Here is a 24,021-nt window from a genome sequence, read left to right as displayed (position 1 = left end):
AAATTTCTCTAAGAGAAACATTTCACCTTTCTTTTTATCTTTTTGGACTAGAGAAATAATATTTCCCCAAAATACCATCAAAATATTTATAGGAATTAAAGCTGAAGACATTTCAGCAATATTTCAATAATAGCTGAACTACTGGCTGTTTGAATGGGTTATTGACAATAAGGCATGTCAATGGCTCAGCTTGCTGTTAATTTTACCGAAGTTGTTAGAGGACAAGTGTATTATACAAAGGCTAGCTACCGTACTGCTAGTAAATCAACTAAAGTCAGGAATTCTAGTACTGATGCAGTCATCTTTTCTGAAATGTACTTTAGTTAAATATTTTAGAAGGGGCAGACTTAAGATGGGAAATCATATCACTGCTCAGTTTCTGAACATCAGTTTCTCCCGAAGAGTTGTTTAGAAGGTGTAAAACAAGTATCACAAAGATAACTTTTTCTTTCTATGCCACCTGTAGATGAGAATTGTTTGTTTGGGTTTTTTTTTTGGTTTTTTTTTTGTTTGTTTGTTTTTGTTTTTTTTTTTAGAAATATGCTAGGAACATGTCTGGGTTGAGCTGCTGTGAAGCAGCAGGAGCAGCCCTGTTGCTGCTGCCATCCCACGGGCACCGAGCAGGGCAAACAGAGCCAGGGGGTTGCAGCAGCAGGTCCCATCCATGCAGCGATCATCAGGCATCGGTCTCCTGTCCAAGGTCGATCCTGGAAGTGCAGTAACGAAATATGGGCCAGGCACTTCTAAGGCTTTGCTGGGGCTGGGGGCTGAGCCAAAATGGGGCTTCTGGGTCCCTGGGGTGGGATGAGGGGGAGGGGGATCTAGGGAAAGCCGGTCAGGTCCTGTCAGCAGCAGTTATGAATAGATAAACCAGACTGGCAACAGGGCAAGATGCTGCTGTGAGGTAACTTACACTGATACAGCTTAACTTTCTTACCCTCCCAAAAGAGGGTGGCTGCATCCCAATGGGATGTGGTACCCCACAGGACCAGGCATTAATAGCCCAGGCTAAAAAAGTGATAGTACATATGACTGCATGTTAATGCTTAGGCTAAAAATCCAGCCCTGTTTTATCTAGTAATATAAATGGGGCCAACCATGCCAGAAGAAATCTACTTTAATATTTTTAGATTCAAAATATGTGCAACTGAAATCAGCATCTGAGCCTTGAATCCTGTCAAGAGAAATTAAAGATCCTAACAATATGCCTTGCAGACAAAAAAATCTAGCATAACTCTCAAGTGTTGAATTCATTCCTTCAGGTAAAATTTCTGATCAGCATTGATCATTGGGTTATTCAAGGAAAACCTTAGATAAATATGGTTTTCCTTAAAGAAACCCTTTAGAGAAACTTCAGCTATCAATTAAAAGAACTGATGTGTTTTTAAGTGATTTCAAATAAATTAAATCTATCTCCTGCTTTGAAACTATAGTTTTGTGTGTGAGCCCATATCTATCGGTCCGTCCAGCTATATACATACAGATGTGTGTAAACTTAACTCTAGCAACACAGACATCTTAGCCTTCTGTGTACCATAATGGCAATCAAATGCATGTATTCAAATTTGATGAATGTATTATCAAGGTATTAGGGTTATAGAGCTAGGTACAATGAGATGGACTTCTCTGTTTCACCTGTTAAACCTTTCAATTCTGCCTAAAAGGACATAATTGAATTGCTCCCATCCTAAAAGCAGCATTAAGTTGGATGCTGGGAGTTGTGAAATGTCTTAACAAAAGTGAGAAAAAACTTACCTAAAGCAGTAGTAAGAGCATCTTGGCAAGTAAATAATTTTATCAGAGTGCTCCTTAAAAGCTGATAATTCTATTGCACACTTTGATTACCTGAAACAAATGGTTAGCCAGTACAGTTTTGTGTATCTTATCTTCTGCGTTTCTGTGGGATTTCCAACTATGTTACCTAAATCATTATAGAACAACTATACTAGGTTGGCTGCAATCTTGATAGAGGTTATCTTAAGTCACTGTAGATGCCATGCAGTACTTGGACATGACTGAGATTTGCATAATTTGGTTTTCACAAATTCTTCTTAGTAAAGATCAATTTTTGCTCATTCCAAAATTAGACTACTTTGGGATCAAATTTTCGGCCAGCCTAATAAGATTATTTGGCCTTATGTGGCTATTCATAACCAGCCATTTCACCGGGTAACTTGAAAAGCTTAAATTCTACTGAAAGGTGATACTAGTTTTATTGTATTACCCAGAAACAGCACAACAGGTATGTGCTGTGAGTGCTTTGAAGCAAAATCTCTAAAATTTGCAAAGATATCTATATTAGGGCATGATGTAAACCACTGTCCATACATTTTGGTGGTTTATCATTTTCTTCTTTTGAGTCTTAAGGTCAGATATCTTGAAGAAATTTTTCTGTGACAGGTTGACAAAGATGAGGTCTTCAGACAAAAGACAGTATTCTGTAGGCTGTATAGTGATCTAAAAGTTTTTGGCTCACACAGTTGTCAGTTATCAATGATTTCCACATTGGTATCAAAAAACAGGCTCTTAGATTCAGAAAGCTGAGGAATCTGAAACGAATCTGAATGCAAGCTCTCTTTGTCCTGCTCAGAAAATATACTCATTTTACAATAGTAATACGTTATATCTGTCTTACAAAAGTTACAATTTAATTAAGTGGTGTTATCATGACTTAATTAACAAGGGTATTATCATCAAATGTCTACTAAAAGGCAAACCCAAGCAATCTTTTAGAATTGAAAGAATAAAAAAAACATGTGCTGTCTCCAGTGAGCCACACTTCCAAACAGTTAAATGAATCAGTATTTCTTTCAGTAGTGTAGTGTTTATGCCAAGAACCAAAATGTAAATTTGATTAATCCACTTCCAGTGTACCAAGCCAGTGAAAAGTAAAAAGTAAAAGCTTAAATAAAAACATCTAGTCAGAGCTGGGAAATTATATATTTATTTTTTTAAATCTTTGTATTGTACTTAAAATATTCTGCTGAATATTTACTGCATTTGCATTTGATACAGCTTGGTGAATCTTTATCCAACAAGAAGAATAGTTTTATAATGGATTGCAAGGAAATCGTAAATACAGGCAATTTACAATGGATGAAGATTCACCCCTTGTATTGTATATATTTATAAATTTATTGTATTTATATAAATGGATGTTTATGACATTTGTCATATTGGCAAACCAAAGTGTATTGCTGGAGAGTCCTTGTCCTTTTATTTAAAATAGATATTTTGGCTATACTTTCAGAATAGGTATGAATATATATTTTAGTGAAAAAAATATCTTGTTCACTGATAGTGTTTCAGTTTCATCAGGGCAAACCGTAGATTATGTTTCACTTAGTTTTTATCTATTCAGAATACGTTCCATCACCTAATTCAAGTGTTTGTATGCTTAAACTTACCCTGTCCCTAAGAGGGAAATTAATCTTCCAGGCAATGAGGAGTGACCTGAGTAACCCTGGAGAGCCGGGAACTTGACACTAACCAGTTGAGACTAGTAGTAATCTCGTGCTGTGCAGAAGGTCTAAGAGAACAGTCTGCAAGGTTAATGTGTTAGTACTTCAAGACAGTGTCCTAGGAAAAAAAATAGTAGATAATTAACTCACCCAGAGCCACAGGCTATTTTGTGTTTCTACTGTCATTATGATGATAGAGATAGACTAAACAGACTTTCTCTTTTGAGAGTCTGTGCTCTAATGAATTATAAGGGCTCAAATCAAAAAAATGCTTGCCTGTGAACTTAATGCAGTTAAACAGCAGTAGAGCAGAGGGATGTTCTGAAAATCTTCCCTGATGAAGTGTTTGTGTATCCTGATAGCTGAAATGGCAACTTTGCTTAATGCGCTGCATTCCTAGCATCAGTGGGACAATACACGACAAATTTACAATTTATATTATTTTCAAAGCTAATAATGATATCCACAGTAGCTTTTGTTATTTTGGTTGTATGAAGGGATGAATCTGTTGTTTCAAATCGGGAAAAAAAAAGAATATAAAAGAATAAAAGGTTAAGCTCCTTAGAGTACAGTTGCTCCTTAAGAAGAGTCTAGAACAAAGTTTAATAAAATAGTAAGATGCTTTGATTCTACTAATAGGGACACTAGAATTAAAAAATAACGCCAGCCCTCATCGTATTCCCTCTCTTAAATACTGTATTGTTTCAGCAACAGCTATCAGCTGTTAAGTCTTAAAAAAAGAGGTGAATCTTGTAATTCATTTTATTCATTGTGTGTGTGGTGCTGCCAAAGGCAATTCTGAGTGGTGTAGAAATTGAATGCTACCAATATTCTGGTGACACCAGGACTGTGGGGTCCATCTACTGATAAATGTAATTACTTTTGAGTTATCAATTGAGAACTCTGGCCTGGAAAAGAAAAAATTAGCCTTATCTCAGTCCCATGAAGGCAGAAGTGATGCCAATGAACACACTAAAACAGTTATGTACTAATAGGAGCATGAGTGGACTGATGGGACTATTAAGAAGTGTCATTGATCTTTTTGTCACAGCATTCATCTATACATCAACTCTGTGTTTCAAAGATGACCTCCTCAGCCACAGCTCTCTTTTCTTGGCATGTTGTTCACATATAGCCTTTGTTTTTGACTTGAGGAACAATAACATGGGTTTTCTGCAGTCTGGTTGTTCAGAAAACAATTTTGGAGGTCAAATCTTGAAAAAGGATTAGCAAGGTATGTTTATTGCTATTATTCAGGGAGAGTTTTACTAAGTACAAATCCTCGCATAACAGTCATCTTGTGTATCGCTTTGTAAGATCTTTGTTTCTGTTTCACTGAAATAAGACCAATTTTATAGGTTCGCTTGCAGTTACTCCAGATCATAGCAGGAATGTATTTTAAATAGAGGGATTTAAACCGTGGTGCTCACATTGTTCCTATTTAGCTGCCTTCCTTAAATGATTTTGTGCATTTCTGCCTGAAAACTTTCTAAATGAAGCAAGGGACCAAATCTGACCTAGACAAAATCAGCTGTTGTTCAGAGACTCCCCCACCCAGCAGCCTGGAGACCCAGGCCGGTTGCTGCCAGCTTCCCTGTGTGTTCCAAGAAAATGCCGTTTCCATCATTTTCATCTTTCGTGACAGTGTTAAGAGCAAGCCTAGTCTTCTCAGAGCTCTACAAGATTTCTGTCTTTCTCTTTCTGACTTCTCTTTCTGTGGTAAAAGTGACCCATCCTGGGGAAGCAAAAATTCATTTTTGCCTACACAGTTGGCAAGAGTAGTTTGGTTTCTCTGGGCTATGCTGTCTTGAACTAGCTTTTCTCACCAGCACGCCGCAGGTCCTAGCACAGCTGTTCAAAGATTTTTCTTCAAATGTAGCAAGCATTCAATCATGACTGTCTGTCTCCTAGATTTCACTCATTAACTGCAACCCACTTCTTCAGTGTGCTGCCAGACTTGTTTACTGCTTTTGTAATGGTAATTATATAGGTTATGCACAGCCTGACATTCATATAAATTTTCCACGTCATGCTAGCAGACATGTATTTTGAGTATGAACCATTCCTTCCTTACCAGCGGTTCTTATCATGGTTCTTATCCCAACTAGCTATACTTTCACTTCTTACGAGGAAATAACATATCAAGAATTATTTCTAGAAAGCTCTAGGACAAATAAGGCAAAATAAATGCAGGCCAGATTCTGCCATTCCTCCCTATGCAAAGCTGCTTCATTGATTTGTGAAAGATTTATTATGGGATAATCTGTTTCATAAAATAATTCCCACCAAAAAATACATAGTAAAGGTATTGGTCACAGACTCTGAAGCTATAATAAAGTGCATATTCTTCCCAGGCAAGAAAAAGAGAAAAAAAACCCCAAATAATTCAGCATATATGATTCACTCAGTGTGTGCATATCTACTATGTACATTTAATTTTCATATTTTGAGATCACTTTTCAGAAGGAATCAGTCTACCATAGATGATAGTGCCACTTATATCTTTATATCTTTGCATTTCTAAGAATAGATTTTTTTACAGCTGTGGAAAAATGTGCAATAAAGCCAACTGCATCCGATTTAACCAATCACCAAAATACCCAGTTTTAATGCTCTTTATGTAGAATACATTTTGTTTGCTATTATTTTTGCCTTGAATAATGATGATAACTAATAAGGATAAATTAATAGGTTTATTCAAAAAAAGAAGCAAATAATCTTTCAGCTATCACCTCTTTCCACAACTGTTATTGGCCAAATCTTCCACTGATCAATGTGGAATGGCATCACTTGGATTTCACCAAGATTTCACTTGTTTTCCTTCAGTGTCCTAACCAAATAAATATGTATAAATCAATGGAGAAAATTGAATTCTGAAAATGTTCTTTTAATCTGAGAGACCTTTTGATAAAGTGCTTGTCCCTCTTTGGGAAGGCTTTCTCAATGTCAAGTTACTAAGAGGTTGAAATCGTAACAGAAGATAACTGGATGCCTTTTTCATGTTAAGAAGTAGTGACGTATGTTTATTATTTAATTTTGTGAAAAAATCTTTTTTTTTTTTTTGGTTTACTATTTAATTATTTCTCATGCACAAAACAGAATCACTTTATTCTCATACCTTGCCTTATTTAAAATAAATAAATAAATGTATAAATGTTTATATTTGTCATTCTACATGGTGTTTTTTTTTTAGTAAACTGGTTTCTCCAGAGCATTAACATGTACCTCTGGATGCTACTGATGAAGAGAGCTGCAGCCTAAAAAATATATATTTCCAATTGTTCATAAGGGCAATGAAGATTAAAAGCTTGAAGAGATCACAAATTTATAGCATAGAGCAAGGCACTAGTTTCTAGCTGTTTCTTTATGTGTTGCCTTGTTTGTGGGGCGATAATTACACACTGATTATAGCTAGGAAAAAGGTCTCTGTTATTCTCCATCCTGAATAGTAATTACTGTTTTACCCTGTTTCACTCCCATCCCTTTCTTTTGCACTTTCTGAATGTTATCATATCTGTTTTGTGTTTTAATGTAGCTTTTGGGAAACATAAATTACAAAGTATTACTTACATGGTTTACAGTGATGGTCACCTTGCGAATTATATATCAGCTATATATATTACTAACTAATTAACCTAGTGTAACCTAAGTGCATGTACCCATGAGACTGGAGAGTGTTAAAATGAAAGGCTGACCACAGCTTCCCTGAGCTGCATGATCTAGGTTGTGTTTGAATTTCTATCCCTGCAGGTGCCCTCACTTCAATTAAATTAAAATAGAGAACATTAGAATCAGTCTACTGTAAGGACGCTATCAGTCTACTGTAACAGAAAATAGTGCAATTTGTCTTAAAAAAAATAAAATTCTTGTCCTTACCCCTCTGGCATTCTCATATTACACCAGATTTTGAGACAAAATTGGAGGAGCTGTAAATCACCCTTACTCAATTGACTTCCATTGGAATTGAGCTGATCTAGGCCAGCAGAATAGGTCAGTGCCAAGAGCTCCGAATGCTCTTAGTCATGAAACAGGTCACTTCAGATCATTAGGCTGGATTAAAAATTATTTTACCAAAGTATAATTTTGGCTTTTCTTTCTGTTTTTTAAAACTTTGGTATCCACTGAGGTCACAGTGAGTGAGCTCTCTACTGATCAAAAATGTTTGAATCATATTTAAAAAGGGACCAAGGTTCTCCCCACCACTTTCCATCAGTAAATTTTTTTTCCCTCCCACTGTCACAGAACTCCAGCCTCATGGGAATGAGGAAAAGTCTTAGTTATATAATTCTCTCAATAAGTGATACAGTAGTAGCAATAAAAGGTATCCAACCTGGCAACACTAAATATGTTGTACCCCGTCTATGTAATGTCCTCAAAGGTGCAGGTATCTTAACATGATGAGGTCATATCTAGTAATATTTTTCATGCAAATCCACCTGGTTTTCTGTTTGCCTTGAACTATTCTTAATCACCTAAGGACTGACAGAGAAATCAACCAAAGTCCCCTTTGTCAGAACTCGTGTTATCCAAACCTGCCTTTTGGGTCTGGAGACAAGGTGAGAGGAGAGTAATTCTTCATCTGGGATGCCCCCAGAGCTCCCTCCCAAACAAGCTCAATCTAGACCGTGTGGATTTCCACATGCTCATCTGCATGAGCACGTGAACCTCTGCATATGCATATGTACATAGTCACATGAGGTTGTTCAGTAGCACTGGCTAAGAAATCAGTGGCGTCTGAATATTGCATCACAGGATATTTCCGGTTGGAAGGAACTTCAGGAGGTCTCTAGTCAAACCTCCTGCTCAAAACAGAGTCAGTTTGAGGTTGGACCCAGCTGAGTCAGGACTTCATCCAGTCGGGTTTTAAAAAGCTCCAAGGATGGAGGGAGACTGCATATCTTCTCTGGTCAGACCATTCTGCTGCCGGAGCATCCTTACTGGAACAAGCTTTTACCAATCTAAATCTCTTGTTTCAAGTTATGCCCATTATGTCCTGTCCTTGCTTCGTACACCGTTGTGCTCCATCTCCCTGTAGGCATTGGGGATTGCTCTTTGGGGGACTTGACCCCAAAGCCATTTCTTCTCAAGGCTGAACAAACCCATCCCTCAGCCCTTCTTCACAGGGCATGTGCTCCAGCCTCCTGATCATCTTGGTGGCTCTGTGCTGAACTTGCTCCAGTTTATTGATATATTTCTTACATAGAGGGGCTCAAAACACATTTACACATCAAATGTACTGGTGAAACACTTAAACGATTGTGAGGCTTTTCCCATCAGTCTGTACGCTAAAGGTTATGATACAAGTTATAAGAATCAGGAGAAATGAAACAACCTTGGTAAAATGAGATCGAACTGCACTTGGTAAATTGGAACATGAACTCCACAAGATTGTGGCATTCTGAGGAGGAGTTTTGATTTCTTCAAAAATGTATCTATAATTGTAAAATGTGTTGTAAGAAAGTAGATGGGAGCACTTCCATTTTGTTCAAGATTAGATGAAAAATGACTTTTGACCAGCCTTAGGTTACTATAATAGGCTTATGACGGTATAACGGTTATCACAGGTGGACTTTTCTTTCAATGCAATATTCAGAATACCCAAAAAGTCATGTCCTTTTTCATTTGATTTCAGAGTGCATGAGAACAACCAAGCAGGTGATCACTGTCTCAATTTTACAGTAATATGTACAAACTACTAAAGATCTGTTTTTTTGCGGTATTGCTGGTAGAAATCACTGACAAAAACAAAACTTCAGGCTCAGAATACTGTTATAAGAATGTACAGTGAATTGCAAGTTTGAAGCCTCGCTGTGCTCATAACAATTCATGCTAGGGGCTTTGCTGATATGTCTGTAAAATATGACAATGGAAGTACCTCCTATCAAGAGAAAGCCTGTGCTTCAACAGTACTTTGCATATTTATTATGTTATTATTACTAGTGTACTAGCACCTAAAGGAGAGATTTGATTCCTGAGGAAGTGCTTAATCACTAAGACTTTTAAGGAAAAGCTGAGTATCAGATGTCTATATTTTGTGCTAAACTCAGTGTAAATTTGGTGTACTCAGATGTGTTTGTTGGATTCATCCCCTGTGAGGAACTAAACTTGTTTGTACTGTGAATTCTAGATGGCCCTTGGCAGAGGGGAAAGGCCCTCAAATCCTCAAGACGGCTCTGTTTTTAGCTCTGTGAAATAACAGAACTTCAGACTCTTTGGTAAAGTTTTGAGATTTAAAGGTGTTTATGCAGTTAAGGATGTTTTTGACTACTTTTTAATATTAGATGCCTAAAATGTACTGTAGGGACCTTTATACTTTTCTGGGTGTTGTTTGTTGCTTAGTCACGAGAATCTTGTTCAGCACTATCTAATTTAGCATGTCTCAGGCAAGATAACTCTCAAATTTGCTGCAGAAGCTCTGACAGCATATCTTCTACCCCCCACCTCCAAAATACCATCTCCAGACAAGTCTCTTCCTCCTCTCCCCTCCGCTCTTTGTAGATAATTTTCCTGATTCATGCAGGGGGAGCAAGTAGAGCAAATCGATTCTCTGTATCTGAGAGGGACAGCAGTGTCAGTGAGGGAACTTTTCTTTGAGATTGTGATTGTCACCGTTTTGCTCCGGTGAGGACGGGGTATGTGCAGCTGTAAGAGCGTTGCCAATGGAGCGTGTGCAGCAAACCTACTAAAGGAGCTAACCCCCTTAACGTCCCTAATTTAACAATGAAGCCAATCAGTTCTAATTAGCTTGCGACTAAAGAACTAGCTATCTTCTAGGTTGTGGGAAAAGTAGTGTTTGTGGGTAAACTGTCTTCCTGTTTTAGGTTGAAATCCTCTTCCAGAAGGCAATTGTCCATGTCCTGTTCATGGCATCAAGCAGTCCATTAACTAGCTGCTTAATTCTAATTTATGGCACTCTCATTTTTATCAGGTTCTGAAGAAACATCTTCAATTAGAGTAGTGGGGAAATTACAGATTTTCACCTGTTGAACATCTTGTGTTTCAGCTGTTGTCTACAGAGCTTGTAGAACAAAGTGATATTTCACCATCTCCAGGAAATCACACAAGTTTAATTTGACTTACACATGGTAATATTACAGCAATTCAGAGCTCTTGAACCCACATTTTCCATTCTGACCATCCAAAAATTGCCTTTTGCCTTACAGAAAAATGAAAAGCGGAAACAAAAAAAGTATTTAATTTTCTATGAAACTGTAACATTTTTTCCTACTGGTTACACTAAGTGAAATCAGCTGTTTCTTTTCTGCATCATGTCCTACCTTTTGCAGTGTGATGGGATCATTAAAATGGGACATAGCAGGAAGAGAGGGTGGATAGGGCAAATGGAAAAGTTAATGCAACATTTTCTTCAGCTTTTAAGATTGTAAAAAGTTACTATTGAATCTTTTATATGCTTGAATTCATAGTTGTCCCTTTGCCGTGAAAAGGATTCTTTCCTTCCTTTCCTTTGTGGTTGCAGTTGAAAAAATCCTCCCACTGTTTTTTCCTGAAAAAAGCCACTGTTTCCACATATGAACTCTGTCATGAGTAATTCTTTCTTGTCCAGCTCCAAAAATTTTTCCTTGGAAGTTTGATACTGTGATTACAGACCCAGTAGTAACTCATAGTGAAATTATTTTCAGATTTATGATTACATTTATTTTCATTATACGTTAGTTTTCATTGCATTTGTCTTGGGATCTTTTTTTGCATAACTGTCTCCTGTGAATTAATCCAAATATGACATACATTCTCATAGCTATAGTCAGTCCTTGCAACAACTGTAAGAAAACATAACTGAATTTTCATTCTGCTGGATCTGAGTCTCTATCCCCATAGCAGCTGACTAAATAGTAGATAGTATGTGAGATACTGTTTTATACTAGCAATAGGCTTCATTTGAGGACTGCAAAGTATTCACAACGACCTGCAGAAAAATGTGATTAAAGAGCACTGGGATGAAGACAGAGTAAGCAAAGGCCAACGAGGATGAGTAGAAAGAGTGGGATAAGTGGGCTGGTGGTCGAGGAAATCTCAGGTCTTGGGTTAAGAAGTGACACCTGGGAGTGAGTGGAGTACATGGGGACAGAGAAGCTAAACAGTGGAGGAGAAGCCATTCTCCAATGGAAATGCTGGATGTCACAGTGAATTTATCCAAGGCTTGAGAAAGGGGCTATTTTGTTCATTTAAATTCAAGACTGGCGAAAGACTCAGCCTTTTTTTTTCAGTTGGGATTCATCTTGCGTAATACTAGTTGTCTAGGAGTTAACTATGTAGTCTAAGCTAGTCATACAAGAAAGTCAGTTCAAGAGGGCACTTTAACGCATTTTCCTAAGTGTTTATTTTCAGAGAGTGAGTGAGTGTTCTCCTTAGAAACAAAAATGCTTTCTTTAGGTTAGACAATTAACTGTTAGATCACTAAAGCTGCATGAGATGCATCCTGCCTAAGCAACTAGCTGCAAGGAAATACTGCAAGCTGATGAAAGCTCCCTTTCAGGAGCAACCAAAGTTATTCAATACTTGATGTGAAATCGTGACGTCAAAACACTTAGTCTGAGTGGGAATTCACAGCACATTCCAAATCTATATTTAAATTCTCTGCATAAACAAGCTATCAAATATGCATTGCAGAAATGGCCCTGATGGGATGTTGCTGCCCATTAACTTGCAGGCTTCAAGCCAAGCCAGAGCAGACATCCATCACACATGGTCTTCATTTGAGGCAGGACCAAATAATTCAGCCCATCTCTCTACTAGAGCAGGGGCTCTTATGTAAAGTTCTTTCCATCGGCTCAGCTGAATAGGCCTTAAATTCCTACAAAAAGATTAGTAACAAGTATCTATAAGTGATGAATGACATCTCAAACTGATACTTGTCTTTTCTTGGATAAATAGCTGACTATGAACTTTTTTCAGCCTGTATTACAGAATCACAGAATCACAGAATCTTAGTGGTTGGAAGGGACCTCTGAGATCATTGAGTCCAACCATATAAAAAAAAAAAACCACAAAAAAAAAAAAAACCACAAAAAAAAAAGAAAAAAGCACCCACCTACTAAACTCCACACCCACAACCCCACACACAACACCCCACCACAAACCAATAATCTTGGGCACTAGAGCATGCCCTGAAGAGCCATGTCTACACGTCTCTTAAATACCTCCAGGGATGGTGACTCCACCACCTCCCTGGGCAGGCTGTTCCAGTGCCTGACCACTCTTTCAGTAAAGTAATTCTTCCTAATATCTAATCTAAACCTCCCTTGCCGCAGCTTCATACCATTTCCTCTGGTCCTGTCGTTATTCCCTTGGGAGAAGAGGCCAACCCCTGCCTCTCTACAGTTTCCTCTCAGGTATTATATTAAACTGCTTCTGTGGAACTTCTCATCAAACTAAAGGAAAATGCTTAAACCTCTGGTCAGTAGTCATTAGTATGGCTAGTTCAGATGCTGCAATATTTTCGGTGAAGTCTTGCTGTAGCTTAACACTTTAGTCTCCAAATAGATTCATATCAAACAGTGGCCACAAATACTTAAGAAAGTGTTGTGGTTGGATACCTCTATGTCTGTTTATATTTTCAACAAATGTTTTCCAGTTGCAAGAAAGGCCTTTCTTAAGCAGGATCTCAATCAAGTTTGTAACGAAAAATAATACTCCTGAGGCCAAAAGTCCCAAGAGTTTCTTGTCTGAAACTGAAACTTAAAAGCTCTCACGGTCAATAAGCAGAGGAAAGGATCTTTATACGTACTGTTGCTATGCAGTGAAGGTCCTCTGAGATTAAATGCTAACAGACAATGAATAAATTCAGTTGCTTGTACTGAATCCTTTCTCTTGCTCATAGCCATTGCTATAAGCTTTGTAGTTATACACTGAAGTCTGCATTAGAAGTGCTTGCAGCCTGTGGGGTGTTAGAGTGCTATCAGTTATTTCCACCTATATGCCTGGACTTGTACACTAGCAATTTCTTACCACAGTTAGAAATTTCCCACGGGTAATCTGTGTTAGAAAATGTAGGTTCTGTCTACATACCTCGAGATCTGAGAAGGTACCCATTTTTTGGATTTGTTTTAAACTTGAGAAATTCAGCAAAGTGTTTGATTGTCTGTTCATACTAACACCTGTATACTGACACTGTTCTGAGAGATAAAGAAATGTGGTATTTCTCCAAATTTGTGTCCTTGGTTATCATACATACCTAAAGGAGCGTGCTAGGCTACCAGGCTGCAGATCGCAAACTGATATATGGTACGAAATTTGCAGAAGTATAAGACTCAAGCAAAACTGTGATGTGAATCTCTGACTTCAGTGTCTTTTCTAAAACAAGTAAATTTGGATCCCAGTTATGAAATGAACAGGATACACAACCGTGGCGAATTTTCATAGACCTTATAGAAATTGAAGTAGGATGGAAACTGACAAATGCTTCCATGTTAATGCATGCTTTTATCTGCTATTATTAATGAAAACATTTATATTTATGGGGACAGAAATTCAAGGTATAGTCAAAAAGTTTGACCTAGCTTTGAGAGTTAAAGTTCAACCAACATTTAAAATATCTTTGATCAAGTAGTCCTTAGATCTCCATGTTAGCAAACATTAAGCAAGCGTTCTCCTTTATCTTCATGTTATTTTGTTCAGAAAGCTCAAATAAAACTTTTGACAAGGTTTAATTATGACAAACACACCTCTTTTTATAACATAATTGAAACATTTTTTTTCCTGTACCATTTTGATTTGGTCAAAAGTCAGTAAAATAACATTCCGCATTCACAAATCAAACTGACAACTTCAGAGGCTGAAATTGTCTATTTTTATAGCATTTAGGGAATGGTAATTAATGCTAAAACTCATGGTTTTACATTCGAAACTGAATTTTGTTTGTTACTATATGCTGATATAAGCAAAATAAAATCTTAGATCTGACAAATATATATAATATATATAAAATATATATAATTGAACTTACTTCTGCATTAGATTTTTATTTTTATAAGTAAAGCAGGATAGATGTAATCAGAGTATTAAAAAAGTGCAGTACCATAGTAAGATAGAATCAAATCAACTGCATTATTTTAATGCATACTAAAACTAGAAATATAGAGGAATGAAAGAGGCAGTGGTTCACAAACTGATATATGGTACAAAATTTGCAGAAGTATAAGACTCAAGCAAAACTGTGATGTGAATCTCTGACTTCAGTGTCTTCTCTAAAACAAGTAAAAGGGGATTTGAGCAGCAAAAGGGGACTTGAGTGATATTTAAATAAGCATGTAAATATTTAGGAAACCTGCAAAATGCCTGGGATGAATTATAAAGAAAGCTTTGCAAAATATGACTATGGTTTGGTCTCTAGCATAAAACCTGGAGAAATCAAACAAAACCTATTGTGATGTCAGATTTATTAATTACTGTGGATCCTTGCTTAGTCATGCAATAGTGTCTCTCTTTTAATTAAACTTCTACGATGTCTTCCTTTTTTCTGCAGGTATTTCTGGATTGGGCATGTACTGTCAGGTTGTCAGACATATTGTAGCTAGAAAGTGAGCCAGTACAGGTGAATAGATCTCTGCCAGAGCACCATTTTCAGAGGACAATAGTCTTCTGGCAGTAACACTTGTAATGCTCTACCTGCAGTTTCAAAGCTGCAATCTGTTGATATCAAGGACATATAACTTTTTAAAACGTTATACGCAGCCTCAAGTTTTGTCCACACAAAATAATATATTCCTACATGGGTAATTCTATTGATACTGACTAGGGATGTCCCTGAAAGAAATATCGCTTATCCCACTGTATTTTTGATACACCATTTCTTTTGATTGCCTGGTGTGGTTCTTAGTGTGGTTGGCAGAAACCATATCCAAGGGTGTCTCCTCGTTATTTGAATGCAGTCATTACTGTTTAGCCTAACATATACGTCACGGCAAATCTTGGCTCAGCAAGATGGTATTTTACACAATCCTGCTGGTGTTAGATGTAGTCGACTCAGGTTTAAATTGTTTGAGAGTTCTAATTGCCTGTATTCTCCAACTCTGTACACTGTTTCAAGGAGATAAAATTAAGCAATGTGAAGGTATTAACTAGAAAAGGGAAAGTTTTTCACTCTGATAACAATGTTCAAACTCTTGTTAGGGACTCTCTCAAAGACAGAAATGAGGAAAAAAAAATCTTCTATTAGCAATGCAACTTCAGTTTGTTTTTCTAGAAGAAAACAATGTAGTTTTCTTCTCGTAAATGTCACATATAGTAGTAGGAACAAAAAAAACACCAGTCCAGTACGATGAGAGTAATGGTTTAATTCCGCTTTGATATATAATATTGTGCATTTGTTAGAAGTGAAACAAATTTCTGATTTACTGTGAAGGTCAGGAAAAATGTCATAGTATTTCCAACAAAAAGTGTTTGTGGGCAAGGATAGAATTTTTAAGGTACTTCATTTAAGAACCAAGCAAACAAAAAAGCTTGTTTCTCATTTATGGTGACGTTAAAGTGAAAATTATTGAAACATATTCACTTACGTGAAATGTTCTTTTTGCTATTTCCAGTTTGAGAAGTGTTTTAAAAATGTGAGGTTTCAGGCCAGTTCTGTATAGAAAGGATTTTAAAATCTCCACATTATTCTAGGGATTGAAAAAATGTTTCTTTCTCAGACTTTTGCTAATTGGTTTTGCTGTCCTTACCCCAGAAAAATTACATCAAGTGCCAGTTCATTAAACCACAAAACCACATCTGACAGTTGTTGGAGAAGAGTAGACAGTCAAACTGCTTCATTGCGCTATCATTGCTTCTACATTCTCAATTTTCTTTTTGGAATGGCTGAGAAAATTGATATAATCTTAACTTCCTCGCTGAATTTCTTCCTAAACTGACACCATACTATTACAGAGGAGCCGCAGGTTTTGTGATGCTCTCGGCGACCTAACTCATGCACAAAACAAGCATCACAGTTACTATGCAGCTATTAGAAAACTCAGCTCCCCCACCATAAAAGTATATCATCCCCTTAAGTTTGAGTAACGGAAGATGATGATCTCTACTGCATTATTTGTTCAGAGAGAGCAAACTCTATAATGTGTGGGGAAAATAGCTGAATAATTGGGTAGACTTCAATGGGCGCAACATATGCTCCTGGTGCTTCCTGCTGAGACTGCTGAAATGGCTTACAGTTACAGATGCCAACTTTCTGAGGAAAAAAATGTTGCTGCAAAGATGGGAAGTTCTAACCAATTCTGACAAATAGAAGACTATCATGCCTGAGCTGAAGAGTAGCGGGAGCCCACTTACAAATTATTGTGATTTAGTTGTGATTGTGATTGTCACGCACAGAAAGGTCAGTCTCAACACAATAATATTTATCTTTGATTTTGTTTGCTTCCAAGTGCAGCTTAAGTAAAACTGTCTTGTGAGCCAAGTAAAGGGGATAAATAATTTAGCAGCGAGTAAAATGTGAATTGTAACTGTGAACTGAAAAAATGTTACTAGGTATGCAAGATCCAGACTTGTCAAACAGAAGTTTGTAAAAAAACCCCAAGAGTTGCACAGATGCACCAACTGTCTTTAAGCAGTAATTATGCACAAGCATATTAACAAAGGCAGATAAAGGGAAGCAAATAGAATAAAAGGTGCTAATGAGTAACCATTTTGCCTGTTATAATTTTCACAATAATTTTTATTGTAATTTTTCTCCCCCCTTCCACATTACTTGTCCTCCCACCATTACCGCAGGAAGATTTCTCTCTTTATTTAGAGCATAGTCCATACAAGAGCTGATTTTTCACTCAGCACATGCGAGAGGGGAAAGTGTGACAGAAGACTGGATGGGAATGTGGAAAGAAGGGAGGCATACGAGGTCTCGGAAAGGGTTCTTTCCTTGCTGGTGACAAATCCACGGTTAGGAGATTCCTGGCGCTCCTACAGGAGGACTTCTGTCAGGTTCACATTACTCTTCCCCAACTGAAGGACAAGACGTGCAAGCCTTGGGCTTTGGGTTTTTTTAAGCTTGTTTTTTTTTTTTTTCTGATAAATACTGATTTTTACTAAAATTACCAACTGTGAGAGTAAGATACATAAATCAAGCAACAGCAAACATAGAAATAAGTGGCTTAAATGACTTAATATAAATAGAAATCTATAGTCGACAGTTGAGCTTTTCAAGCAGAAATAGAATATTAGTCCATTGCTAGATGTATCAATAATTGCACAGGAAAATCACAAGTATTACATCAATATTTTTAGGTTAGTGAAATAACAGATGTAACCCTACCAGATGATGATGAAAAAGTATTTTCCATTTTAACTAAGTGAAAGACTATCACACATTGCAACAACTAAAGGTGAGAGTTTTTAAAAAGAACGTTTCTATAATTTCCGCCTGAGAGTTTTCAGAGAGGAAAGTTGGTAGTTTACTGATTTTGATAAGCTTTTGAGAATTAGTACCCCAAAACAATGGAAAAACGCTTACACTGAGCCAATAATTGAAATGAAAATGAAAAGTGAGCTGGCAGTTGTGTTCCAATCAGCCATAGATAAAACAAAGAAAAAATGATAATAAAGGAGACTGATAAGAAAAAAAAAAAGCCATTGACTAGAGATTAGGAGACAACACCTTGAAGCATCCTATTTCCTACATGGTGCTCTAGTTATGTGTCCATACTTTCTTGTCTCTGACTGCACTATTTTTCTAAGCTTGAAACTGCCCAAAACTTTTCTCAAACCCTGCACTCTCACAACATTGTTCTAATCTGAAGCTCTAGCTAGCTGTTGTATACAAACTTCTTGGCTTCAACCTTTGGTCTTCAAGTCGCATAAATTTGGATTTTAGCAAGATATATGGGATGGATTTTTGAAACTATAGAAATAATAATGAGAGATAACATAGGCTGCACTTTTACATAAATTGCTTTCAATGATGCTAAATGGAAACAGAAAGATTTGTAGACAGGAGGAATGGGTTTGCTTAGAAATGTTATGTGAACTGGCAATTTCCAGAAACAGAGCACTTAAATAAATAAATAAATATTTCTTTACTCTATCAGAAGTTACAAAACAGGTATATTCATTTGCCTTATTTAGATTTTTTTTAATATTCTTAAGAGAATAATAAGTAGGAATTCTGCTCTGAAGTTTTCGTATTGACATGGACTTGTATGTGTGCAGAAGTTACTTCTACATATGCTTTAAGAAAATGGTTTCTAAAATTTAGGTGAATTATGCAACATTTATCATCTAGCAGATTAATTCCCTGCTGGTGAGATCAGGAAGTTTTCATTGTTTAAGGTAGTTGTTTGTATCCCACAGGTGATATCATCACCCATGTATGAATTTATTACCTTAGCACTATTACATTAATCTTTATTTACTTACTGTTATTAAGTTTTTAATTAAGATACGTTTTAATTTGTTGTTGTAAAGGCCTAATTTCTCTTGATTATGTTCCCTGAAATCTCTTGATTCACAGTTCATACTTAGGGAACTGACAATGTCACCTGTTTTGCCTTCCCCCCCAGGACTAGCAGCCCCAACCACATCCCCTTATCCACCTAATCCACGTTTCTGTTATGCTACTTATGATTCCGTGTCATAGCTGAGTTCCGTCATCCTGAGCAGGATTCACAATTATTCCTGCAGCACAGGAACTACAGGAACAAAGGAGAAATGATTAGAAGGTACAGAGGCAATACCTCCTGCAGCAGTCCAGCTTGTCACTCTTGCTCATGAAGCGCAAGAGTAGCTGTGGCAACCCTTCCACGAGTACAGCCTGTTATAGGATCATTCCTGTGGCTCACTCTAGGGTTCCCAAAAGAGATTTCAAGTGGAAGGACACCTTTCCTGGGCTAGTGTTATGCCTCTCCTAGCTCTTCTCTAGCCCAAGATGATAACATTAGTGCACGTGTCTACGCATTTTCTTCATTGACTGGGGAAAGTCTTGACATCTTGCTGAAATTCCCCACAGGCTTTCACTTCTCAACAGCTGAATTGGAATATTTGCTGGAAAGCACTGTTTCCCTGGATTTCCTTTGTTTGGAGATCAGAATTAGGAGGGATGGCGTGAACCCAGTTCTTGTCTGAGTTCTTAACACGCTGGCAGACCATGGCGGTATCAAGTTGGGAACATCTCATTCTTTTTGCTAAAGACTCAGCCTAAACAATTTTTCCTGAGGAAAAACTGTAGGATTAGAAATTGAAGGAATCATTAAAGAGCATTAAAACATTTCTATTATGAGATACAAATTGTTACATTCTCTCAAGTCACCAGTGTGTGTAGAAACATGCCTCCTAGAGCTGAGAGTCAAGCTGTAAATGAAACTGTTATTACTTGATATACAAGTCTGAAGAAAAATTATAATCATGTCTTCCGATTGTGTAATATTATCTCTGTAGGAGCTGCCATATTTATGGCTTAGACAATATGCATCATTTTACTGCTATACATTAACATTTATTTAGGGCAGTGTAATGTAATTTAATTTGATGAGTTCTTATCATCTTTGTAAATTATTGGTTTAGATGTTTGAGAGTTGTAGAAAGAAGATGAAGAGAAACGTCAAAAAGAGTGAGCACATAATCCAATTTGTTGGGGTTTTTTTGATTGTTTTGGGGGTTTTTATTATTTTTATTTATTTATGCAGAGCACAGAGAATCTTCTTATCTATTGCCTTCTGGGTTTCACTGATAGTTCTGTGGTGTTCCTTACCCCTTTGTATGTACTGAAACACATTCAGTCCTAATAAATTCTTTTTTTCTCTCTGTATTTTATATGATAAATCAATTTATGATCACGTATCTTTGAAGAGTAAAGGTAAAATGTAATGCTGTGGAAGAAATTTATGCAAATCCTACATGTGTTTAAACTACAGTATAACACAGAGGAGTATAATACTGGTTTTTTTTCACTTTTTAGTCTGTACCACTTAGTACAATGTACCCGCTTAAGTGTTTGCAACTTGTAGTGTTTTTATAATTTAGCATTTATTACAGAAAATTATTCCACTCTACCTTTCACTAACCCCCCACCCTTCAACATACACATCCATCCATCTGATATGTCAGGAGAATTATATTTATCTTCACAATTAAAGTGGATATATCTCCTTCAAACTCCTCCTGTCCTGACCAACCTGTTTAGCGGATGTGGAAGCTCTGGGGAGCACATACAGGTTATCGACTGCTGTGTGCCTGCAGGAGTTCTGTAAACCCTGTCCTTCACTTGTTGTCTGTCAATCCTTAACAAGGCAGGAACAATTAATGTGGGGATCATGAGCTCTACCTGTCACTTACTGTTGCAAGCTAGTTCCCAAATGAAATAAGTTAATAAAGTTGTAATCTAATTAAGCGTCATCTCTTCCATCCTTCATAGCTTCTTTTATGTCTGGGAAATGCATCACAACTAATTGTCTAATTTTCAGCATGTGCAAGGAAATGTTTTTCTGTTTATTTGCAGTAGAGTCACACTATTTACTAATTATTTGACAGTCATTAGATAGCTGTCCTGAAAAGTGTCTATGAAGTAACTTGTAACAAATCACAAAGATGAGTTATATGCTTTCCTCTCCAAAAGGTTAGTACCTTTTCAAGAGGTAGTGATTTTATTTTTTTTAACTAATCCCTGTGGAGAAATAAAAGCACATCATGATTTTTCAAGGCTATCTCCTTCAAGGCTCCCAGTGCTCAGGGTTGTTTAAAACACAAAACACTACTGATAGTCAGTTGTTCATATGTTGTCATTGTAATGTGAGACTGTGGCACTGAAGTGCAGCAGGCAAACAGAAGAAAGGCTTCTGAGTAGACTCCCTAGCTTTTTTTTTTTTCTTTCATGTCATATGGGCTTGCATACTTTGTCTAAAGAAAGATCTTTCATACAGTGTATTTTCAGGCATCGACAATGCACCTGTAAAAACTTGGATACAATAAAATTGGTATCTTGAACTGATAAAAACCTGTGTTTAGAGACAAGAAAAAAACATAAAAAATACGATGTAAAAAGTTAAAATTAAAAAAATGGGACATAAACTTTTGCTTCTTTTGTAAATAGTATTAAATAATGTGAATGGATTATTTTCAAACTGAATGAGTTCTTAATCTGGTAGGTAACCTCAGTATTTACTCTTTTGTTTGTTGAGTCAATGAGACCTTACAGATTTCATCAACTGTAGATTTCATCAGGGCGGATTTCACATTGAGATCTGCAGACCTCTCTTGCCCCTTGTAAGTGAAGATTTTGAGCCTTTGAAATCAGTGGCTGAATTCCTGTATAGGACATGGGATTTCATGTTGGTTTTCTACCTGAGATATAATTTTCCTGAACTTTATTTTTTAACTTTTCCATTTAGTAATATGACATATGAATGTAAAGAGTTCTTTGGATTTGGACATAGATGATTAATGTTGGCAATTCCTGCAGAATCAAAATTTCATAATGTATTGATTTTTTCTATATTCCCTCTGAAGGAAAAATGTCCCTGTAGGAAATAGTACACGGTTCTCAATGTGAAGCATAATTCACTAGTAAATACAAGAAAAAAGTCTCGGAATAAGCACTTTTCAGTATGGAGACAGATGGCCACATCACTTGGCAAGCATTCAGCTTTTTTCCCTGACGTGTTTAAATAATGTTTATCAAACAATAGACAGGGATAAAAATCAAGGTAGCCTTAAATTTATCTAAAACAGAATGGCAGGCTGCTGTAGAAGTGTCCTATAAATAACAATAAACAGCTGTTGAATGAAAGTCAATAAGGTGGAAAGAGAGTTTTTTTCCTGGATGGTAGAAATACATATATCTATATTTCTTTTTCTTGTAATGAAATATATTCTGTCCTCTTTCTCAGCCCAGAACTCAACATACTGTTTATATACCTGGCAGAGTGTACAATGATTAGAAGCAAAACCAGATGGCCATATTTTTCCTTGTCTTGTTTATTTAGGTGACGGAGAGATGAGTCCTAAATTTACCTATCAATCTGACTGCAATTATTTATGTTCTACTGTGAATTTTTTGCATGCAAATACTCATGGATGTACAGAACACACACACAAATAGGAGTAAACTGACTCTTTCTCTTTCTTCCTTAGGCTTGGAAAGGATTGCAAGAGATTCAGCCTATGAGCAAGAAGGAAAAGTTCAGTTTGTAATTGATGCAGTATATTCCATGGCCTATGCACTACACAACATGCATAAAGATCTCTGTCCTGGATATATTGGTCTATGCCCGAGGATGAGCACAATTGATGGTAAAGAACTACTTAGCTATATACGGGCAGTAAACTTCAATGGTAAGTTACATGTACTCTTTTTTTCCCCTCTTCTTTAAATGTTTCAGATGTGTTTTCTTCTTTATATGGGATACTTTAAGGCGTAGTTGAAAACAGGATTAGAAGCAGTTCTTTTTTAGAGAGAACTGCTTTAGAACTCAGAACTGTGAGTTTTTCCACCTGCTTTGAAACCCCAAGTGTATTTTTCGTCTTAACTTTAAGCTGCTCCCAAGAGGCAGATGTTAAAAATAAGAATCTATCGATGAAAATATTCTGGTGAAAAGCTGCTATTATAGAAACAAGTTGAGGAGTCATGCAGTCCTATTGACAGATTAAAATCCTTTGACAGAGGTTACTTATGTGTTTGCAAGAGAATGAATTGAAAAGAATATCCTTTTAAAAATTGCCGACTTCTGAAATTACTGTTAACAATTTCCTTACAGAATTGAACAGTGAGGAGTTTGCTTTCAATTTGCATATTTAAATCTCAATTAAAACACTCGCTAGCAGTTCCAGCCTCTTTTCCCTGTCATTGTTTTTGACTCAGTGATTTAGTGAGCTTTAACATAACTACAATATATATTTTTAAACAACACTACATAATATTCTGTGCAGCTGGGATCTGCCTGCTGGGGAAATGCAGTTACAGATGCTTACACTGTTAACAGTAGAGGCCAATAAAGAACAGAATTAATTTAGGAATGTAGAATTGAAAAGGGTAGAACATACTTGATGGTGAAATAAAGTTGCTGAAAACCTACATTATTTCATTAAAGTCATAATTATTGTAGACTGTATTTAGCACTATTTTACAAGGAAATGGAACAATGTTCTTTGCTGTGTTTTGGTGGATTTTTTCTCTACTTGGTGATAATTCACATACTAGACATGCCTTCTAACTATGCAGAGAGAAGCACTGTCTATCACAATTTATTCCAATGACCTCAGCTGCCAGCCTTTTTGAAAAAAGCACAAGGTCATTTTGAATTTAGCTTATGAGTGGAAGCTTTTTTTGCTTTAGGTAATATACCAGACCATTTGGTAGATATGAACGCTGGCTGGAGTTCACAGTTTTTTCCTCTTCTATAATTTTTTTCTTCCTATGCAATTTTCATGAAAAGGGAATCCCTGTCTCCAGGAATATAAAGATAGAAGGTGTTTAAATGATTCTTTAGTGATTTTAAAGAAAACCTGGAGCAAAATATGTTGCTGGCAAATGGGAAATGTTGTTATGATGACTAAGGTAGGCAGCATAAAGTTTGCAGTGGTAATTATCTACATTTCTTGTAGATATTCTTCTGGGTCTGTGTTG

General features: G+C 36.7%; 1 protein-coding gene across 1 annotated transcript in view; it reads left to right on the top strand.

Moving 5' to 3' along the window:
* Positions 1 to 24,021, top strand: part of GRM8 (glutamate metabotropic receptor 8) — a 348,956-nt gene that overhangs the window by 189,240 nt on the left and 135,695 nt on the right. Inside the window, exon 6 of the mRNA XM_054211584.1 lies at positions 22,530 to 22,730. Within this exon, the coding sequence (XP_054067559.1) occupies positions 22,530 to 22,730 (201 nt within the window). The remainder of the gene's footprint in view (positions 1 to 22,529; positions 22,731 to 24,021) is intronic.

The sequence above is a fragment of the Rissa tridactyla genome, chromosome 1, assembly GCF_028500815.1.
Source record: "Rissa tridactyla isolate bRisTri1 chromosome 1, bRisTri1.patW.cur.20221130, whole genome shotgun sequence".
NCBI classification, from domain to species: Eukaryota; Metazoa; Chordata; class Aves; order Charadriiformes; family Laridae; genus Rissa; species Rissa tridactyla.
The sequence above is the reverse complement of the archived record's forward strand: the minus strand, read 5'-3'. Positions and strand labels throughout refer to the sequence as shown.